The sequence below is a fragment of the Taudactylus pleione genome, unplaced genomic scaffold, assembly GCF_031769625.1.
Source record: "Taudactylus pleione unplaced genomic scaffold, aTauple2 ptg000064l, whole genome shotgun sequence".
In the NCBI taxonomy this organism is placed as follows: Eukaryota; Metazoa; Chordata; class Amphibia; order Anura; family Myobatrachidae; genus Taudactylus; species Taudactylus pleione.
The window spans coordinates 2,528,362-2,550,859 of NW_028284466.1; the positions used below are offsets into that span (position 1 = coordinate 2,528,362).

General features: G+C 38.7%; 1 protein-coding gene across 1 annotated transcript in view; it reads right to left on the minus strand.

Moving 5' to 3' along the window:
- Positions 1-1,704: 1,704 nt before the first annotated feature.
- The window catches only part of GPC3 (glypican 3), a 625,714-nt gene continuing 604,920 nt past the window's right edge, over positions 1,705-22,498 (minus strand). Inside the window, exon 8 of the mRNA XM_088465838.1 lies at positions 1,705-2,048. Within this exon, the coding sequence (XP_088321964.1) occupies positions 1,861-2,048 (188 nt within the window). The 3' untranslated portion in view covers positions 1,705-1,860. The remainder of the gene's footprint in view (positions 2,049-22,498) is intronic.

Sequence of the window (22,498 nt, forward strand, 5' to 3'; positions counted from 1 at the left end):
GTAGGTGTCAAGGTGGGCAGTATGGAGATGTCATCATGGCTCCCTATCCACTGCTGTACAGTGCTACTAATAGAGGGTGTGGCTACGATGACTTTGAATGTAAAACATATCATCAAGGGCCTAGATTGTCCCCTTAATCTGGATTGAAGGTCCAGGGGGCAAGGCCATACAGCTCCAGGCTCGTTATCATGCTCACACTTCCCACTACAAAATGCCACAACTCCCAGCATCTTGCCACAGGGTTATATTAATTCAATTCACATCAAATTCAGGAGGAATGAGGGATGGTGGCCTGATCTTCCGGGAGTTCGGGAAAAGCCCCAGAAATTTGGGAGAATATGCAAATGACATACACACAATTCTAACACTAATTGTGACCCCATGCCACTTTCTTTAGATATGTGTGAAATCTCTGGTTTTACTCTATAACAACAGATCGCAGGTTGACCCTGACATGACCTAGTATGGTAATATCTGATCGCAGCTACACAGAAGCACACATGTATACATGTTTCACACAGTGCTGCGTCTGTCTTGTGTTATCGACTGTCATCTCTACAGCTTCACAATGGGACAGACTTCAGACCAAGCAAGTAATGTGCCTGATTTTCTCAGTCATACAAAACTGATGTTACTGTCTAAGTGACCCAACAACGATTTGCTATTTCTTTGCGACCCTGGAATATGTACTGAACTGATCAGGCTACGAGCTGTGAAGTAAGTAGATATTACATCTACAAAACAGGAAGGAATCTGTAACTCATGACTATGAGATAATATTTTCAAGTATGAAGATATTTTAACTATAGTAAACAACATCTTTAATGCTTGATCCAGTGGGAGTTAATTCTTCAACCTCACAGACACACACACATAGACACACACACACACCCTGTCTCATCTTCAAAAAATATTACGTCACACTTAAATACAGGAAATACTGTATATCACTTAATAATGTAGATTGAAATCGTTATTACTTTTTTTTATGTAGAAGTGAGTACTTGCTAGTTAAAAAAGTTTACTTTATTCTTCACTCTGGTAATAAACCAATCATCCGGGCCGTAACTAGGAGTGTGCGATGGGTGCAGACGGACAGAGAGCATGGGTCTGTGGGCAGCACAACGCCCCTTGCTTCTGGCAGTCACACCCCCTCTGCCCTGTTACGGCACTGCCAATGATGGGTAACAGATGGCCCGAGTGCCACACCTAGGGCCCCCAGCTCTTTCCTGCTGTGTTGTCAGATTTATTTGTTATAACTTGTAACACTTGTGTAAAAGGCTTGCTGATGTTATTGTTATTGAGTCTCGTTTAATTTATTGATTCAACTAATTACTGTATTAACTGTAATGTGGGACCTTAAGCGTATCAGGCTGTACATGAATGTACGAATACCTATCATAACAGATATATGATAAATTGCTATGGATTACAGCCCATTGGAGTTATCTAACAAGATTTAAAATGTCACTCATGGGTAGAGGATTTGTGCACCCAGATGTGGACCAATTAGGTCTAAAATGCATTCATTGGCTGACATGGGCACCTTTAACCTAGCCAAGCATACACAATGACATTTTTGAAGGGGAAAACAATTATCTTTAGAAACCCACTCGTATTCACGTACATGTATATAATTAAAAACATAATGAACAATTGCTGGAATGATGATAACACAAAACATCTGTAAATAAAGTATGTGAATAAAGAAATGTTCTTTATTAATACATTAATATTTACTATATAAAATTTGTTTTCTCTGAGAAGACTTTACAATGGGCTGGGAAATGTTACAAATTGTAAAACTCAGATAGGAACCTTATGCAGCTACTGGGACAGTTGAGGGTTACTAGCAGAGACTCAGATCTCTGAGACAAGTCCTAACAAGGTGCTAGTGAGGAGGAGTAGGAGAAGTAGTTGGGTTGATACAGTCTTTATGCTGTCACTTCCAGACTGGAGGTGGGTGATCTCTCTGCCCTTCTGATCCTGCTGGTTTCGCATCTGCTTATTAAATGGAACATCGTCGATTTCCAAATCATAGTCCGATTCTAAAAAGAAAAGAACATTGTAATTACTTAGATTGTAACCTTAACGTATATATCCTTTGGAGTCTGGCAGCCTGAAAGTCCGTTTTTCTTTAGCCCCTTCAATACATATTTAAAGGAACGTTTTCATTAAGTAATAAAGGCCAGTAATTTAGAGACGTCAAAAGATTTGTGAGGTGAAAGTTCAGTCTAGACATCTCTCCCTTCTTCTGTTACTAGAGTTTCCCCAGACACAATATGGGACATTCCGTTGCCTTTTTTTTTTTTTTTAACAGCCATTCAATGTAACATTTAAAATTAAAAGTTAATATAACAGAGATAATGTAACCAAACAGCACTACAAATAAATTGATAGGCTTGATATTGGGTTGTGTCACATTACGGCTGAGAAGTAGCACCGTTTAGACATTTTTGATTATTTTGTCTATTATTTAATATTTTTTTTTACATTATTTACTCTCAAATAAAAAAAAAGCAATGAAAAGCTGAATGTATCCCCCTTAAAGTATGTATTATGTTGTTTTTTATATCATCTATGTGGCTTGTGATCTGGACATTGCATTTTGCATATAATAGTATTTTACTATTGATCACATCGGGTATCAGTTTTGTACATAATCACTGCTTTGTTTTTCAGTGTCTGGAAATTTGTATCAGAGATAGGTTATAAGAAATTACTGATGCAGAATAAAGTCTAATTAGGTGACTCAGCCAGTGAATTAAAATTTTCAGGTTTAATATAGTAATCTTAAATTTGAATCTACATAACGGTGGCTAATATCCTGGGTGTGCATTGCTTGCGAAATATATTGATTCCCTTGTCTTTCATTAATGGGAGCTATGTTTATTTGTTCATTATTTGATGGTCTTCGAACATTGAGTTCAGGCTGTACATCTTATTTTTGCTTATTTATCCAATTTATAATTAACATATGATAATCACAAATATATTTCTGTAAGTAAACATTTCTGGTTGGGATTTTAAATATGTACATAAAATTATATTTTGCATAACATCTTGTATGAATGCCTCTTGTAATCCACACTGTAAAAATAAATCATTTAATACATAGATTCAGTTTGGAAAAAAAGGCAATAAATATATTATCATCATCAACATATAAACCTATAATACTCATCAGTTGGATAGAAGGGATATACGTGTTTGTGTGGTGTGATTGGGCGCGGCAATCTCTAGCTGCAAAAAAAGAAAAAGCTCATTTATTTTATAGTAACATCTTTTATTTGTCTTCCAAATCCAGCAATGAAAATCTATCTACACTGTCAATACTCAACGTAACAGAATAATATATTTTATGACTTTGCATGTAAAGTTTAGATAACCCTGACAAATGACTTCTTTATAGTATAAATAATTGCCTTAATTTAATCTCTCAGTACTGGCAGTTTAAGAGAAATGTTTCAAATACTGTTGCGCAACATTAAAGAGCAGCGTTAGCCAAATTCACTTTAAACAACAAAAATGTTCAAGAGGGAACTGGATAGATCTAGGAGTAGGTTTACTAAAGCACTGCAAGTTGTAGAGCAGTGATTTCCAACCTTTTGAACTCGGGGCACACCGACCAAGATTGCAAAATTGCCATCTGTCCCCCATGGAGAAAAACACGCACATTGGTCCCCACGGGGGAAAAAAAACACATACATTGGCCTCCACATAAAACAAAAATAAAACATAGCGGCCCACATTGAAAAAAAAACAAAAAACAATCACACTATCCCCCACAGAAGTTATAATAATAAACATGGACCCCACATAAAAACACAATTACACTGCCCCCCCAGAAGCCAAAATAAAACACACTGCCCCACAAATTAAAGAAATCTAACACTATCCCCCTCAGAAAGCAAAATAATATGCATTGTCCCCACATAAAAACACAATTACACTGGCCCCCCAGAAGCCAAAATAAAACACACTGCCCCACAAATTAAAAAAATATAACACTATCCCCCTCAGAAAGCAAAATAATATACATTGTCCCCACATAAAACACAATTACACTGGCCCCCACAGACAGCAAAATAATACATATTGACTCTCTACCTGGAGCTCCCTGTCCCTCGGTAGCGTCTACATGCCCTTTTACTGGGCAGATCCGGACATCTCTCAGCCATGGCAGTGAGCAGTACTGTGCGGGTGGGACAGCGACGCGACGTGCGTGACCTATGATGTCACACCGCCGCATCTCCATTGGTATGGCCCGGGCAGCAGTTGAGTCACCCGGAAGAGCTCAGTGCTGCCCGGGCACAAAGTTAAAAGTTAAGCAGCGGGGGGCATCTCCAGGCGGCGCTTCTCTCGTGGCACACTTAGGAACCGCTCGTGGCACACTAGTGTGCCGCGGCACAGCGGTTGAAAATCACTGCTGTAGAGGAAACAAGAGGGAGGTGGTGTCCGTAACTCTTGTTTAACTTCATGTTTTTATTATGTTTAAACATTGATAGTGCTGAAAGTACCAATACATCTAAAGGTTCAATTTTATTGACAGTTTATATTTTTATTCCCGTGAATGGAGGGTAGGAGCCCCAGTGCATTGCTTTGCCCAGGGTCTACAATGCTGTTAAGATGGCCCTGGTTAGTGTTGCTTGTAAAAGCTCCGGCATACCCATGGCTTGCCTAACTTTATTTAACAAAGGATAAAAACTGCTGTATGTATCAGAAAGCACTTTTCCTTTATTGTCCCCTGCTATTGCCATCCTGAGATGACCACAGATGATGATAGTGATCCGAGGACAGTGGCAGTGTTTGTGCCACCGCTGCCCTTTTTAAATAAGGAATAGTTGGCTTCCCCATGCAAAGCTCTCCACTGCCAGGACAATCCTTTGATACATAGCAAAAACACTCTAGATAAATATACCCCACAATGACAAACCTAAATATAAACTACTTTTGTGGTACTAGGTGCATGACTTTTCACCATATACCTATGCAATGGATTTAGGTGCAGTGAACCTATAACATGACAAGAATCTGACATACTAGGAGTAATAAAGCATAGCCAGCAAAAACACAGTCCCTAGCAGTCAAAACATATTGGAAATTTAAGAATTCCATATCAATCATTAGTTTAAACAATGGGGCTCATTTAATAACATTGTGTAAAAAGCAATTAAGTGCTGTAACCCATAGCAACCAACCAGTTATCCCCTTTTAGAATTTCAGTGTAGTAAGCAATGAAAACTCTTAAATGATTGGTACCTATGGATTACACTTTATGCATTCTACTTGCACTAGTTAATAATAACAGATTTTGTTCCAAGTTAACACACACTGGAACGTGTATTCAGGCAAGATTACACATTATTGTCTGTACACATCATTACATTCTCAGTCTAACAAATAGATTCTGCAGGGTGAGGCTATTATTACATGTAGATTATTACATAAATAATTATGTGATATGTTCCATTTATGGGAAATTTGTACAAGCAGGATTACATATAAGAAACAGATTGTGCAAAATGTCATTATTTATTCTAATCCACATTTTGTTCTAGTGTGGTAATCAGCACAATAGTTACATTTGCGTTCTTTTTGCAGAGTACAATGAGGTCAGTGCTGTTGTTGAATGTTCATATGGGATCACTATACCGCTGTGTTAACGACATTGTTTTGCATGGACCTGAAACAACTGCATTAGCACAAGCCCAGCCGGATACTGATAAGATTATTCCCAAGGTTACACAGTAACACCTGTTCAAGAAGCTTGGAAAACAAAATTACCCTGTGAAATGGCATTGTGACTTCTCAATTACAAAACATCAGGTCCTTAATACTGTATATTCTAAACAAATCAAAAAGAGTATGAAACGTGTTAAAAAAAAATTCAGCGGCACTCAGGGGCCTATTTATGTATGATCGCATATTAGCCCAATAATTGTATTTTGTTATTCACACATATTGCAACTAGAAGAAATTATGTATTGGGGTATTTATCAATATTGTTATGTGGAGACATGGGCTCGCCTCTCCTTGCAAAGTCTTTCATGATCTCTTTACTTACAGGCTCTGACCTGAAAAACAAAAAACCCCAATAGGCCCCCTAATGTTAGTTTCTAGTAATTTTTTATCATTGCTTTCAGTATTCATTATGCACTGACTTCATCTAATAATTTGTCTATAGCAAGGTTAACCAAACTGTGATTCTGCAATTCCCAGCAAGCCCAGGAGCTAGAGATTTTAGAGCAAATGAGAGCATATCTTCTACCATGGGCGATTTCAATACATACAGTGACCGGATACATTTAAGGTGTACAGAACTGATTTAGCTCAGATGAATGTAATTAGTGTTAGACAGAGTTATTAAGTTGTATAGTAATATGATCAGAAGGGCTGCTTTGTGCCAGGACCCATAGTGTTATACTGTACTGTGTGCCTGATTCAGACCCGGACGCTATGCTGCGCTCGCTCGCATTGAGCGATTTTTCGCAATCTGCGCATGCGTATGAGTCGCATTGCGCGTGTGCGAACCAGTCATTGCTATGGGAAAGTGCTCGCCCGTAGCCCCGCAGTCGGGCCGCTATTTTGAGTGACAGATAGTGCCGTTTGTGGGTGGTAACAGGGGAAGATGCTTGAAAACGGGGATGTGGATGTGCGAACGCAGGCGTGCCCGACCGTCAGAACGGCGTTTAATGGGTGTGCATAATTAGCAAAGTAGCGTCATTACACACGTGACTAGGTTGTATTTTAGGCAGAACTGCTGGCAATGTTGTGGTGGGAAAAGGCTACCACAAGCTCTGCGAGCAGCTCCGATAGCTCTCGATGTTCCCGATTAATCCTACAATTGCCGGAGATGACGTGTGTTGCGAGTGGCAAAGGGGCGTCTTTATACAGGTGCGAGCGCATAGTGCGGCCGCTCTCTATTATTTAGTGGGCGGCTTTACACGACACAGTGCAGGCACATGATTTAAATAGCCGGCCCCTTTTAGCCAGCGAGCGGCCGCAAATAGCGGCCGGGTCTGAATCAGGCCCTGTGTTTGATCATTTGATATTTATGTAACCAATTTTTTTTTCAAGTTTCCTTATTGTTTGAGTCCTGGACATCCCTTCCTCCCTTTATTTAAGCAGCAGGTCTGAGAAAATTACCCATTCCATTAGGTTCAACATGTTCCCAAATATTGTCCTTTTTCTAATACTGGGCCAAGTTAATTATACAATTAAAATGGTATTTTTCACAAGCTTAAATTAATTGTTTCGTGGGGCTTCTGTAACACATATACAATCGGGAAGGTTAGGAGCAAGGAATATTGCCTTAGATATAAGGGGTTCTGTTGGACGTATGGGCTCAGACAGGCATAGGCTTATATAACCATGTCAATCAGAATATTTGGTGGTTCATAACATAATACACTTGAAACAGACATTTTGTGGTGCCTTAAATATAGAGGATAATAATAATAATAACCCATAGTAACCAATCTGATCATAGCTTTCCTCAGTATTGTAAACCGTAGACAACTTACTAAAAAGTATTGTAAATCAGTAATGTCATCATGAACTGAATGTCAACAAGGTTTACAAGACGAAAGTTACGTATCGACGTTCACTGTCGACACAGACATAATGTTGACATATTTAACATGCCGACATTATGCATGTTGATGTCAACAATACTATGTTCTGATGCGTGTGTGGCATTAGAACCACCACAATGCCTGATAATGATTCTTAAGGCCCCATACAAATCGCGATATGCACCTTGCGATACGACAGCCGATCCGATGACCGACATATCAGGAAGTCCCCACACACGGAGCAATCGAGTGGCCGCCCGCCCGATATGCAGGCACCCCCCACCCGTATAGCGCTGCATGGGATCGTACATCGCTCCCCCAGATCAACTGAACATGCAGAAAGATCTGGAGGAGCAATGTATGATCCCACGGGAGCACGCACTGGCCAATATCATTCCCACACACGGAACGATATAGCAGCGATATCGTTCCAATCCGTCGGATCAGCTGCTATATCGCACCGTGTATGTGGGCCTTAAGAAATTCATAGTATTACTGAAGATGTTATAATGAACCCTATTATTGCTATATATGCTGAGTGGCAAACGTTCTAATTCCGTCCAATTTAGCTGTCTATGGGTGTGGTCTAATTGCACAGTAATATGTAGCTCGGCTCTAGGACCTAGCGGTAGGATTGCAGCGTGACTGGGCAACCGGATGTATCTGTGATACCGGCGCATTTAGATGTGTGTGATCTACTTCAAGACCAAACATAAAAAAAACATATATTATAACTATAAAATTATTTAATTATAAAAATATGACGATATTATAAAACATTAAATAACCACCCCAAAAATACATAAATTTATTACAATACTATAACATTCAACAGTGTTGTCGAGTTACATGCACTGTGGTTTCTGGGTGTTACTGTAAATGGCTTAGGTTATCTACCTCATGTTGTTCTTGTTTGTAACAAATTCATCAAAATGCCCCAATAGGTCATGAATCACCTCATTCACCGTGTTTGGTATGTTATCTCTAATGAGATGAAACAGCACAGCAGATAAATATCCCCTACAGTGCCATGTGTCACTATGAGCAGTGTCACATACAGTACAACTCCCACCCTCATGTGTGCTCTCTGCTTTACAGCTGTTAAAGAGAAATGACCACCTTATCACTAGTTATGCTAAAGGCACTGGGTAGGCATGGACTAGATACTGCAACTATTTGTTTATTTGCAAAGGGAACAAATGTCAGCAAAAAGTGTTGTTGTTTTTTACCTTTGTGTCTGTTTTCAGATTACAAAATCGAAAAACTCTTTGACAAATTGAGAAACAAGAACCTAAATACATAAATGTAAATTGCATGTTTTTAAGGCTTTGAAATTAATTGTGAATATACACTAGGCAGAAATACTGGTGGGAAAAAATAAGGTGAATGCATAGTTATTTTTAGTAGATCATCATGTTATGTTACGAAAATACTTTAATCCTTGCTTTAACACCCACTGGATGCTATAAAGGCAATCATCCCACTTCTCTGCAAGCAAAATATCATGGACTAATCTGTGGATTTCATATGACACCAGTGACATCACTACTCATCAAATATATTATTAATATATTTATTATGTTTTCTAGGAGAAAAATAACTATTCTCCAAATATAAATGAGGCTGTTACTATTCATAAAATAAATAAAATTATATATATTTTACAGTACATTACAAAAAAATTTGGCAACCTGAAGTTCCCACGTTTCCTCCTTCCCAACAGCCCCGATCATCACCCTTCCTTCCCCCAACTGCTTTCATTCTAAAATTTCCTTCTATTCCTCTAAGCAAATATCAGAGATATGGCGAGTGTGCATGTTATGTTTACCTTTATTATTATTATTATTATTATTATTATTATTATTATTATTATCAGACTTTATTTTTATGGTGCCACGAGGGGTCTGCAATGCCTTCAAAAGTACAGAAATATTGTGAAAAAAACAAGAAAGTAAGAGATTACATTTACTAAGATTCGTGTTTGGTCGAGATTGCAATCTCAGGTGAGTTTAGGCATTTTTTTCAACTCGCAAATTTACTAAAGATAAACTCGGGTGAGTTTGAGAGAGATTTCTCTCTTCACTGAAAAACTCGAGTGAGATTGCAAACTTGAATAAACTCAACTTGGCCAAACTCTGAAGTACTTTTCATGAAAAAGTTACAACTCAGGAATTTACTAAGAAACAAGATTACAATCTCAGGTGTAATTGTAGCAAACTGGCAGCTGATTAGAAGTTTCAAATAGACCACCTCCTGAGCTGCGAGTTTGCCAGAAACATACACAGATTAGTGTGATTTGTGCATGTTTCTGCTTGGTAACCTTTTCTAAAGTGCTAATTAAAATTAAAAAAAAATTACATAGAGGACCCCCCCAAAAAAGCATAACCAACCCCGGGCTGCTCAGCCAATACTGGCTCCTAAAAATATGGGAGGGGGAATTAATAGGGTCTCCCCATATTTTTAGGAACTAGCACCTGGCTGCTGAGCACCAGGCTCAAATCCGGCTGGGTTGTAATTCCACAGCCAGGGGACCCTATCACCGGGTCTCCCCGGCCAAAACATTCGCACCCCAAGCCGGCCAGCCCAAGCCGGGAATCTCAGGGGAGGTGGGGACCCCCCCAATAAAGGAGTCCCTTCTCTCCCGACACCCCAGGCTTAGTCTAAAGCCCGGGGCTCTTCCCTGCACCCCTGGAACGGTGGGTACAGGAGAAACAGTATTGTAAATAGTGCAAACTTTTTGTTTCTTACTGTGGAACTACAGGTGCCAGCATGCCTGCCCTCTGTAACTTGTGAAACTACAAGTGCCAGCAGGCGGCCGGCACCCGTACCCCCATTGTAAAAAAAAGTAAAAAAAAAACACACACACACCGTGTCAAGTATAACTTTATTACATACACCTACCTCACTCACACATACTTACCTGTTGCCCGTCGCTCGGTCCCCTTCTCTAGTAGAATCCAATGGAGGTACCTGAAAAAAAAAATACTTATCTCCTTCCTGGTGCCGGTCTCCATAGCATCCCCGTGTCTTGGCAAAAAAAGAAACTGGCACGCGGACCAGACACTTAGATTAGTGGTGCAACTGCAGAGCGGCCGCTGATTGGCTCCAGCTCCTGAAACTTCCCACGTGTGCTGGTCAGTCAGTTTGGGAGACAGTACACATGTGGGCTAGAGGAGATGGTTATGCTGTAAATATATAATGAAAATGAGGTCGGGGAGGGCATTTGGAAGGGTGGGAAATTTAATAGATCAGTCTTAGACAAGATGAATTTGAGAAAGTGCTGGGACATCAAGGAGGAAATAGCAGATGGACAGTTAGAGATATGAGTGAGGAGAGAGGGGGAAATATCAGGAGAGGAGAGGTGGAGATGTAGTCAGCATCCCAACAGTCAACGACAGTGGCATCTCGACTGCCAGAATACCGTCAGATTGCGAAGGTAAGTACTAGGGTTAGGGGAAGGGTTAGAGGTTAGGCTGTGAGGGGAGCGCTAGGGATAGAATGTGGGAAGGGAGGGTTAGGTTGTGGGAAATGTGGGTTAGGGTTATAATACTTACAAAAACCTGTCAGGACTCTATCGGGATGCCACTGTCGGTATTCTGACCATCAACATCCTGACCGTCGGGATCCCATAACCAACCCGAGAGGTGGATCTGAGTGTCATCAGTATAGAGATGCAATTGGAGGCCAAAATAGCTGTTGAGCTTACCTACGGAGGCTGCATTAAGGGATAATAGAAGAGGTCCAAGAACAGAGCCTTGGGGGACACATACTGCTCTATTTATTAACATTATTTTTACTAAAATAAAGTGAAAAAGGGTGTTTTCACACCCTGTTCACATTATTTTAGTTTCACCTACAGTTACTAATGGGCAAATGGAGTAGAATTCATAAAATTCTACTCCAACCCCTAATTATCACATATTTTTAGTAAGTAGATCGCATTTCCCATAATTGTAATGTGAAATGTGATCCGACCAAAGTTACTAACAATAAATTGTGAAACAATACCGGGGAAAGCCCTTTGATAATAACGCCACCTGGAGGTGGCATTATCCAGGATCTCCCCTGGTTACTGGACTCCTGCTCCGCTCTGACAGGGAGAGCAGAGCCCGGAGCCGGCCCCAGTGATCAGGTGTGTGGTCTAAACAGACCACACACTGTCTGATACACTGCAAAAAATAGTTAAAAAAAAAAAGTAAAAAAAAAACAAACTTACCTGAGTCCAGGGACCGTTGATCGGGGTCCGGTGATGTCCTCTCTCTGGTCAGTTGGTCTCTCATGCTGCACTGCAGCCCGGTCATCACCTGACAGGATCCCAGTGCAGTATGGGATATCAGCTGACCGGAGGACATGGAGGACATCAGTAGAGCCCGGATCATGCAGCTATGTGTAATTAAGGGAAAGGGGGGGTCGCGGTGGGGTCCACGATCATGGGGGGCGGGGCTTGATGATGGGGCGGGGCTTAATGCCATGGGGTAGCAGCGGCGGCCGGTCGGCGCATGCGCGGGGCACTTGTCACTGTATTTTTTTGCGAAAATACCGTGACTAGTGTGCGGAGGGGATTCGCAGGGATAGAGCTTTCTTGCAAGCTCTGTCCCTGCATGGGATTTGTAGTAAATCCCTGTGATATTGCCTGAATTCGCAATGCGAATTCACTCGGTAATATCACACTACAATCTACATTACCAATGCGGATTGTAGTAAATATATCCCATACTCAAAGAGGAAGTGGAGGGGGGTGGAATCAGGAGAGGAGATAGAGACAGAGCGGTCAGAGAGGTAGGAGGACAGTCAAGAGAGGACAGTATCATGCAGACTTCTTCACAGATCACTGTGAAGTAACGTTTGTCTACCTGTACCTTATTATTACATAAATAATTATAATATTCACTTAAATATAAAGCAACTTAATCCAATTTATCTAACCCAATTTTGAACATCTTTGACAGCAGAAAAATAAGTGTAAGGTCCATCTTAATATCTATCTCTCTACCTATTTATCTACTGTATCTATCTATAATTTTAAATGTGTAATAGGGAATATATTTCTAATTATTCTTTTGTGTTTATTTTAATCCCTCCACCTATCATTTGCCCATGAGAGTTGTCAGTAAGTATCATACCATTATTGTTATTATTGCATTGATTTGCATGGCACCACAGAGCTCCTCATTGCAAACAGTGGAGAAAACAATCATACATAAAACAGGGACAACAATGCGCGTAATATGCGTTGTAGCAGGCGCCCTATGCAGATACACCCAGCCTCCGGCCCCAGGCACATGCAACATCATGTCGTCACACAACAAGCACTGGGGGAGCAGGAAGATGTACCTACAGTAGCAACTGTCATTTGAGGTTCACCATTTACATTTAGTTAAGTACTGCCAGGTGCAAATCAACTGAACCCAATGCAAAACAGCGTATGTTTGAGCTATTTTGAAAATAGTAAAACTTGTTCAACTTTCTCAAATATAGCTACATTTTTAATAATTTAAAACCATTGAACTTTCACATATTAAAACCAATTTGACAAACCGTTTAGAGAATCAATACAATATGTGGCTGATTCCAGCATCCTTGTTAAAATCAATAAAGTGAGATTAATTAACTCTGAGGTGATTTACTAATCATTTTTAATAGTTTCAGTTTGTATAACATTATACATCACATGGTTGCATCATGACTCCCCAATGTACAGTATTGCTTAATACGAGTCAACACTTTATAAAAGGATAATAATAATAATGTTGGTCCTTAACATATACACTTATATCCACTGCTGATAGATAAAAATATAATTTATTCAGTCTAATTTCAAATATATTTACATGTTTGTTTGTTTTTCATAAAAAAACATTTTTCAAAAAAAGAGGCATCCCAGATATTTTCACATTTCTCATTTGAATCCTCCAAAAATAAAAAAAAGTCCTTGTCTAAAATATCCAGCAGATAATATAGAGAATCAAAAAATCCTAAAACAAACCATATCTTTGGTACTAATTATATATATAAAAGTGTGCGCTACTTATATATAGTACATTGGGGTACAGCAATGCCTCTCAGTATGCTCAGACGCACGGTTTTGAATCTGTGGTACTCTGTCTGACGTTAAGTATATGTGTTTCATTACTTCAGCTGTTCATTGATTCTCATCTGGCTTTTTATATAAAGGCACATTAAAAGTTATTATGTTTTTTTGCAATATGGAGTGCAATATGGAGTGCTGGTCTGTCTCTAAGATTTAGAGATCATAGATACAGTATATCTAATCAGTTGACCAGGCACCCACTAACTCATTTGGAGTGCGGCTCTTTTTTCTACCTGATATATATAAATCCTGCACTCACACCATTTAAGAGTTCATCAGAGGGGTGTTTTTCAAGATCAGATCACTGATCCAACAGATATCCATCCACTATCCATCTCCAGGAAGGAAGCACTCGCCAATAACTCGATATTCAATAATATTTAATAGATTCAAATGTAACATCACAATCTGTAATCAATGTTATAATTGTAATTCACAATCTGTCAACCAATATGTGTTGTCAACTTTTTTGGTTCATTCATGAACCTTTCTCAACACTGGCGAAGATATATGCATTTGTATATTGACGCACGAAAAAATGTTTCACATTACATCTCGTCCATAACAGTAAAAAGACACTACTCACCCCCGTCACCACGGACCGGGGGAAACAAGGGGCGCCAGCAGCACATGTGGATATATATGTGTGTGTGTAAATACAAAAAATGTGTGTACAATATAAACAGTAAAACCATAGATTAAAAAAATCAGCTAGTTTTTAAGGTAATAAGTGAAAACAATCTATAAAAAAACAACAATACAAAAAATAGAAAGACTGCGCTCATAACAATATAGCTCACTTGGAAAATTAATAATTAATTACCAGTATAGCAGAAAAAATACAAGCCACACTAATAAAAATATACAAATTTAGGGGCATATGTATTAAAGCTTGATGAGAGGAAAAAATTGTGAGATATAAATCACCAACCAACCAGCTTCTAACTTGCATTTTATAGGCTGTGTTTGAAAAATGACAGTTAGGAGATGATTGGTTAATAAATTTTCTCTCACAATTTTATCTCTCATCAAGTTTTGATACATAGGCCCCTTAATGTCAAATATAAATATATATAAAAAAGAAGTGCATTCATCAATCTAAATACATATTATAGCTAAAATAAAAACTCACATTTCAAAGAATGCATTACCCAAGTGCACACATGAGCCTATACCTTAAGGTGAACGCACCCGTTACACGTGGAAATAGTAGATTCCGCATGTTTTGAGCAATGGGCTCATTCATAATTACTGGCACCATGTGGCCACAGCCTATTTATCAAGCTCTGAAAACTTTCGGTGTGATTGCGGGAACTAACGCCATCTTTAAGAAAAAACATTCCTAACTGCGATATGTGGCATATTAAGAATGTTAATTTTTTTCTGGCCACTTAACCTTTATAGTATTTGCTATAAAGGCATAACTGGTTCTTTATTAGAATGCTCAATGCATTATGTTTTTCTCTGCCAGCTGTTTACAATATACTAACATTAATCCCAACCCAAGATGTCAGGACTCACAAATGATACTTCACAAGTCCTCTGATTACTCAAATTGTGGCTTTTGGGTACTTACAGAAAATAAACTCTGGCACAGTTTGTTCTGTAAGTAAACGTATTGACAGTAAATCGCTGTTAGTCAAAGTGGAAAGATTGGAATGGATAATACGCCCAATAAAAACATCCCCTGACAAGGGATTACAGTTATTGTTATACTTATTATTACTTTATTTATATAGCACTAAACATATTCTGCATTACTGTTCAATAAGGGGAACATTTATCAAAATGACAATCACTGAAACAAGAGGTGAGAGGGGCCTGATCTCTAAATTCACAAATGTGTGATTTTATTTTACACAAAACTAAGAAAACTATAATGATCAATAAATATACCACGTCACAATGACACATCCAAATTGCACAAGGTTTACAACCCATCAGTAGTTTTATTTCCAACATGTATAATGAACATCTTCTTCTCCATAACTCATATTCATTTGTCCTTTAGGGATTTTGAATTTTTTTAACATTTTAGAAAAAAAAAATGAAATGTTGAGAAAAATTGTTTCCTGCTGGAACATTTTGTTATAAATGTTATAAGGACAGCAGCCTTGAAGTAGTTACAAAAATGTTCGAAAAGTTAACGAAATTTTTATTTTATTTTTTTTATTTAATTTTTATTTTAAAGCAATGTAAAGTGATAATTTTTACAATACATACATTAAAATGGTCATGTTCATTTAATGTGATATTATTTTTAGGAAAATAATAAGTATAATTTTGTTAGTCTCCGTAAAAAGACGCTAAGTGCGGGGCGTGTTGTAAGGACGCACTGGGTGATTCTCCAAGCTGCAAGGTGCCATTCCATACATTCTGCAAGCCAAATACAGGTGCCACCGCGGCAGTGATGGTGCCGCTCCCACTCGGCCTAGTGCTCGCGCACACCCCTAGTCACTCTCACTGAATACTGGTAATCTTGTACAATACTTAAATCAAAAGATTTTAAAAGATTTGTAAAAAAATATAGATCAATTATATATCACAGTTCCTCTTTCATCTATCTGATATGTTTACCCCATGTACAGTGCTACGGACACTTTGTGTTATCATAAATAAAAGATAATAATAATATTCTTTGGCGAAGTCTAACTGCTAACTAAAAGCTTTGTAATCAGAGCAAATATTACATGACATGGTTAAGCTAGAAGAATTCACTAAACTGCATTAAAACAATATTGAAAAATTCAAAATAATAATAATAATAATAATAATAATAATAATACTACGAAGAATAGTATGTCTAAAAGTTCCACTACTGAAAATCTTACCCACTTCATTTGAGTCCTAATCAATTAAGACATTTGGTATAGAATATTAATTTGTAGGGGCTATGGAGAAAAAGAGTAACACGCAATCAAACAAAGATGTTAAATTGACTACTTCCAGGGAGCTTTAAAAATAAATAAAAAACACAATGTAATTGGCAAATATTTATCTTCACTGTATGTAACTTTTTAACTTGTGGTTACTGGTGAAGGTGAAGTCTCAACTATAGAGGTCTGCAAATCTTATGAAAGCACCACATCAAAGCAAGCATTTGTCATCATTCTCAGTGTTATTTTGAGTCTCCCAGTGATGGAGCGATAGATAAAAGTCACTTGTAATAGCTTGTCTAGTCTATCCTGAGCTTGTGCACGCTGGCTGATTTCCTATCAGTGTGAGTCCTAGTATGTTTATTGTAGAAAAGAGTGAGTGTAATGCTAAACCTCACTTAATAATTGACAATAATTGTCATCATTTTTATAATTCCAGTGTGATACTCTACTTGGTCCTAGCAGTCTTTTGTATGTATCACCCTTTGCTCATATGAAATGTAGCATTGTCAGATACATACATTATGTACAGGTATACTAATGTTCCATGAATGTAGGTCTCAGAATTCAGAATGTACGTTCACAACTTTTTAGCCACAAATATATATTGGATGGGATAACAATAAATAAGAATTGACTCACTATTTAAATAAATCATTTATACCAATTTGACAGAACATGTCTACACTGCATTTTGTATATGGAGACTGGGGGCAGTCCTAAGGGCATATTTACATATTTTAGTGAGTTTTCCACCATTAAAGAACAGCTGTTATTGCATTTCTCACAGCAATTAAAGATATCAGGGCAATTTATAAAGACTATCTTGCAGGGAGAGAATATCTGACATAGATGCTGTCCATGCTATGATATTCAGTATAGTGATTTAGATATCACTGTAATTACAGGGGTACCAAATGCAAGCATAGCTTTTCGTGACCATTTTCGCAGTCCCTGTAGAAGCAACTACCTGTCTCATAATTCACATATCCTACTACTGAAATAAAGATTGACAATCTTTGTAAAATGATTGTTTTGGAGATCAATTAAGAGTATTGAGGCTATTTAAGAATCGGGTACCGCAGCAGATATTGGTTCTACACTTAACATTTGCAGTGGCAGTCCCCATAGTTTTATATAGGAACTATAACTGCCCAATTTACCAAGAAGCTTACCCAAAAAGCTTAGCTTTTCAGACCTTGGCCTGTAGATTAGCTTTTCAGAGCTTGGTCTATAGATTAGTTTTTCAGACCTTGGCCTGTAGATTAGCTTTTCAGAGCTTGGTCTATAGATTAGCTTTTCAGAGCTTGGCCTATAGCTTAGCTTTTCAGACCTTGGCCTATAGCTTAGATTTTCAGACCTTGGCCTATAGCTTAGCATTTCAGACCTTGGCCTATAGCTTAGCTTTTCAGAACTTGGCCTATAAGCTTAGCTTTTCAGAGCTTGGCCTATAGCTTAGCTTTTCAGAATTTGGCCTATAGATTAGCTTTTCAGAGTTTGGCCTATAGATTAGCTTTTTAGAACTTGGCCTATAGTTTAGCTTTTCAGAACTTGGCCTATAGCTTAGCTTTTCAGAGCTTGGCCTATAGCTTAGCTTTTCTGAGCTTGGCCTATAGCTTAGCTTTTCAGACCTTGGCCTATAGCTTAGCTTTTCAGAACTTGGACTATATCTTAGCTTTTCAGAACTTGGCCTATAGCTTAGCTTTTCAGAACTGGCCTGTAGCTTAGATTTTCAGAACTTGGGGTCTGATTCAGAGATGGACGGATTTGCAGAACCGCACACAAGAGGCTGTGCAAATTCGCCCATCTCAGATGGATGCAAATGCAGAAGGAGGTGTTAGACCCCTCCTTGTTGCATTTGCGATGCCAGCACTGCAACCGACACCGCAGGCTGGGACTATCATTGTAACCAGTGGTCACGATGGTTGCTCCTTTGGTCAGGTTGCAGGCACTGAAGCTTCCCGCAGCCTGACCAGGTGCTGGTCACGTAAGAGGCCAGGAATTTGCATCCGCCAACACAGACCCTGGCCTCGTTCCTCCCAGAAAAAGTGGCGCAAAGCCCCCATTTCCACGAATGGTGTCTAGCCACGCCCCCCCCAAATGCCGCAGCTATGTCAATCATGCTGCGGTTTAAGCGGGGTCTGAGAGCATAATTGCAGGAGCAGTTCTGCATATGCGCAGATGGGGTCCTGCGCTGGAGCAGAGCCAGAAACATCGGAGTTGTACGTTCATCATCGGATGAACGTACATCTCTGAATCAGGTCCTTGGCCTGTAGTTTAGCTTTTCAGAGCTTGGCCTATAGCTTAGTTTTCCAGAGCTTGGCCTATAGCTTAGCTTTCCAGAGCTTAGCCCGCTTCTTAGCTTTAAGAATGGGGTACCACAGCAGATATTGGTTCTTCTCTTAATGACTGCAGTTACAGTTCCTATACTGTAGTTTTATATAGGGACTGCAATTGCCTGATTTACCAAGCTCCAAAAAGCTTAGCTTTTCAGAGTTTGGCCTATAGATTATCTTTTCAGAGTGTGACCTATAGATTATTTTTCAGAGTGTGGCCTATAGATTATCTTTTCAGAGTGTGGCCTATAGATTATCTTTTCAGAGTTTGGCCTATATGCTAAAAGGTAACTACCATTTACACGTGTTGCAGCACATGTGCATTATGCAAGTCGGTCAGAACCTGTAAGTAAAATGTTAGTGTAAGCTATCACTTATTTATTTTATTTTTTATTGGAGCCCATGTGTCAGCAAGAGACTGTTGTGAAATTGCCTCAGAAAATATCCACCAGGATAGGTGGCAATAAAAAAATTAAATGCATTGTGGCAAAATTGTAAATTGGGGAGATGTTTATTAGCTAGATATTTGTATGACGGAAGCTGGCTATGACCTCTCTAAGGGCATGACTAGGTTTAATCATTTGACTTCCAAAATGTTCTAAATTCTCCCTTATCATGGCTTATACAGCAGTTTAGATATGTTTATCATATTTATTTCTTCCGTATTATACACAATTAGCAGAGACAATAATTTTTTGTTGGATGGGGAGGTGGACTTGTTTGTTCAGTGGCACTTATATATTATATATGTATATTTTTTTAATTTATTTTTTTGTTTGTGTTTGTGAAAATAAAGAGTTATGTCTGAATAGGCCATTTTGCAGAGGTTTGAAGCTCTAGCTATACAATCTTCAAGTTCTGCTTTTGTGTAGCCATTCAAAATATCTGTAAAATTGCATTTCACAAAATTATAGCCTATGAATAGAGTTAGAACAAAAACAGCAAACTCATTCTACTGTATGGAGTAGTTGAAGTAAGACTGAGAGCACTTAAGGCCAAATTCCATTGGTGAAATGCGTGAAATTTCAAGGTCAAATGTGGAACGAGGAGAATGTTTAGCAGAACAGTTTGGAGAAATTTTCTTATCGCTTATATTGTACTGTTATATGTTTTGTGTTCATACACTGTATTAAAGTGTATGGTGGTAATTCAGTACCATGTAACAGACCGCAATGATTGTTTTTAGCTAGTTATTATCTTTAATTTTGTATAACTTAGCATTATGATATTTGGATTAACAATAAGCCTGGTTAGTAGTTCTCCTTAGGGTGCAACTGCTATGCCAAAATCTAACTTTAATAGTACAGCTTACATAAAAAAAACTATTTGCAACATACAGTTATACAACACAAACTTTAAAAAAAAAATCACATGTAAACTTTGTCTCTCTTCTTCCCTCTTATACAGATTTCCTTTTATAATTCCTTACTAAAATTAGATGCTGTTTTGGACTGTGATACTTAACACTAACCTCATGTACACAATTTACTAAGTGGCGGGTTCGGGCGTATTTTGAGTTCATGGTCAAACCATTAGATTTACTAAAGTTTGTTTTAACTATCTAAACTCAATCTGCCATTGATGTCCATCAGTTTCTAAACCCCACTGCAAACAGGAAGCGGGACGACACTTGTGGCGTCCCTCACCCTATAGTTCAAACCAACCTGGGGGCTGGAATCCCTAGGGGTACCAGACTATAAAAAAAAAAGTGTACCCCTTCCACTCTTCCCTCCCAGGAAGAACAAGTCCTTTGCTTGTAGAACTAAGTCTATTCCACACATTAATATTGGTTGCATAATAGAATTAATATTGTTCGTCACAGGAGCACTACAGGTTTTCATGATAAGACAGAGGCCGGGAGTGATTTCACATTCTCAACGAGATCCATTGGGGTAGCTGTGCATTGTGAAGCATCATCGTTAGGTGGTAAAACCTAGTGCTGGTTAGTAGAGAATTCAGGAGGACCCCATGCTCTTTGTCCACAGGATTCTTTCCACTACCAGCCTAGGCTTAAAGATCTAGTGCTGTATATGAATTTTGGGGGGCTGTGTTTATTATTATTAGTTTACTATTTTTTTTATTATTCAATTTTTCACAAAATAATATAGAAAAAGCTGTAAAGATCCTAGAGAGATGTACAGCACTTTACACAAAACACCTCTTAGAGGTATCTTATATGGGGCGCGTTATTTCACAGCCACCGATATATTTGCCAGTTTATATGCTTCTAACTGAGAAAAAAATTGGGATGGCCGGGAAGCCGCTGCTATCCTGCTGGGATTTCAAGTCCATCTCTTAGTAAATTTCCCCCAATGTATTGAAAACTGTCAGACTTCCTACAGGCATGAGGATGCCATGAAAAAAAGTTTGTTATGAGCAGAGTGATATAATACAATTAATATACAATACATTGTTCTATAATGGAGCATGGCATCCTGAGTGACAGGTTGGATGTAGCTGCTTACAGTGACATGCCCCCTTCTGCTTAGCCATCCCCCTGTTACCTCCCAGGTATGCCCACTAAATTCCACAGACCATCCGTCCAATTCTGTGCTGCGTTTTTGAGAGCTAACAATTGGGACACGTGCGGACTTAAAACATCAGCTAACTGCTTGCGGCATCGACACGGCGTGCAATTCACAATCAGGCCCAATGTGAGGTTTGGAAGACTTGTAAGAAAAACAAATGGTGTGCGTTAATCACTACACACTGCAGTTAGACTTATTATTATTGTTAGATTTATCAAAATGGCATGACATGTCTGCTTTAGCCTTTTACTCTCAAAACACCTGTAAAGGAATTTAAACTATTTAAGAGCAGAAGATTTCATGTATAAATGTCTAACACCACAGCTTTAATTAATGACAATTTTCCAGCATTTAACTCAAACCACGCGTGAGCTTCTACCTCCCTGGATTATGTGCTCATGAAGTCATTCACACTGGGAACCTTTTGGGCTTGAGAAACACTGTTAATAATTGCTCCAAAAAATATGTTTCTTGTTAAAATAATCCAGTGTCTGGGGGGCATATCAAACAATGCACATTAATTATACTACTCTGTTTGTTTTGCTGCCACTCTAATCCTTTTCATTTATAAAATGTAATCTGCTATGCAATCTATGACTCCTCGAAGAGATGGTTAAGTACCTGCAAAATAGATTTAAAGAGACAATATACATTTTAAAAATGGGAAATGCTTTATTAAAGGACAATGCCTATTTATGACCTCTCCAGATAAGTTTAGTTAATATATAGACATCTTTATTGCAGCAAACAAAAATGGCTAAAGTTGGTTTGTAATGCAGGTACTACATGCAGGGACATTAGCAAAGGGGGCATTTGTAGAATGGTTCCAATGAAATCCGACAGATAATTTTCAGGCATACTTGTCTGCTCAGATAATCTGGGAAACATAAATATTGGAGAGTCCCCTCAACTCCCAGGAGAGCAGGTCACCCTCCCACATCCTGCTAACGAGTGAAATGGCTGGGACCAGATGACTTGCGTCACCATGGCACCCGCAACCGAACATCATTACGCGATTCACTCCACTCTCACGCTATCCTCCGGCACCTCCCATCTGGGAACTTTCTAAAAAGGTTTGACATAGAATTTG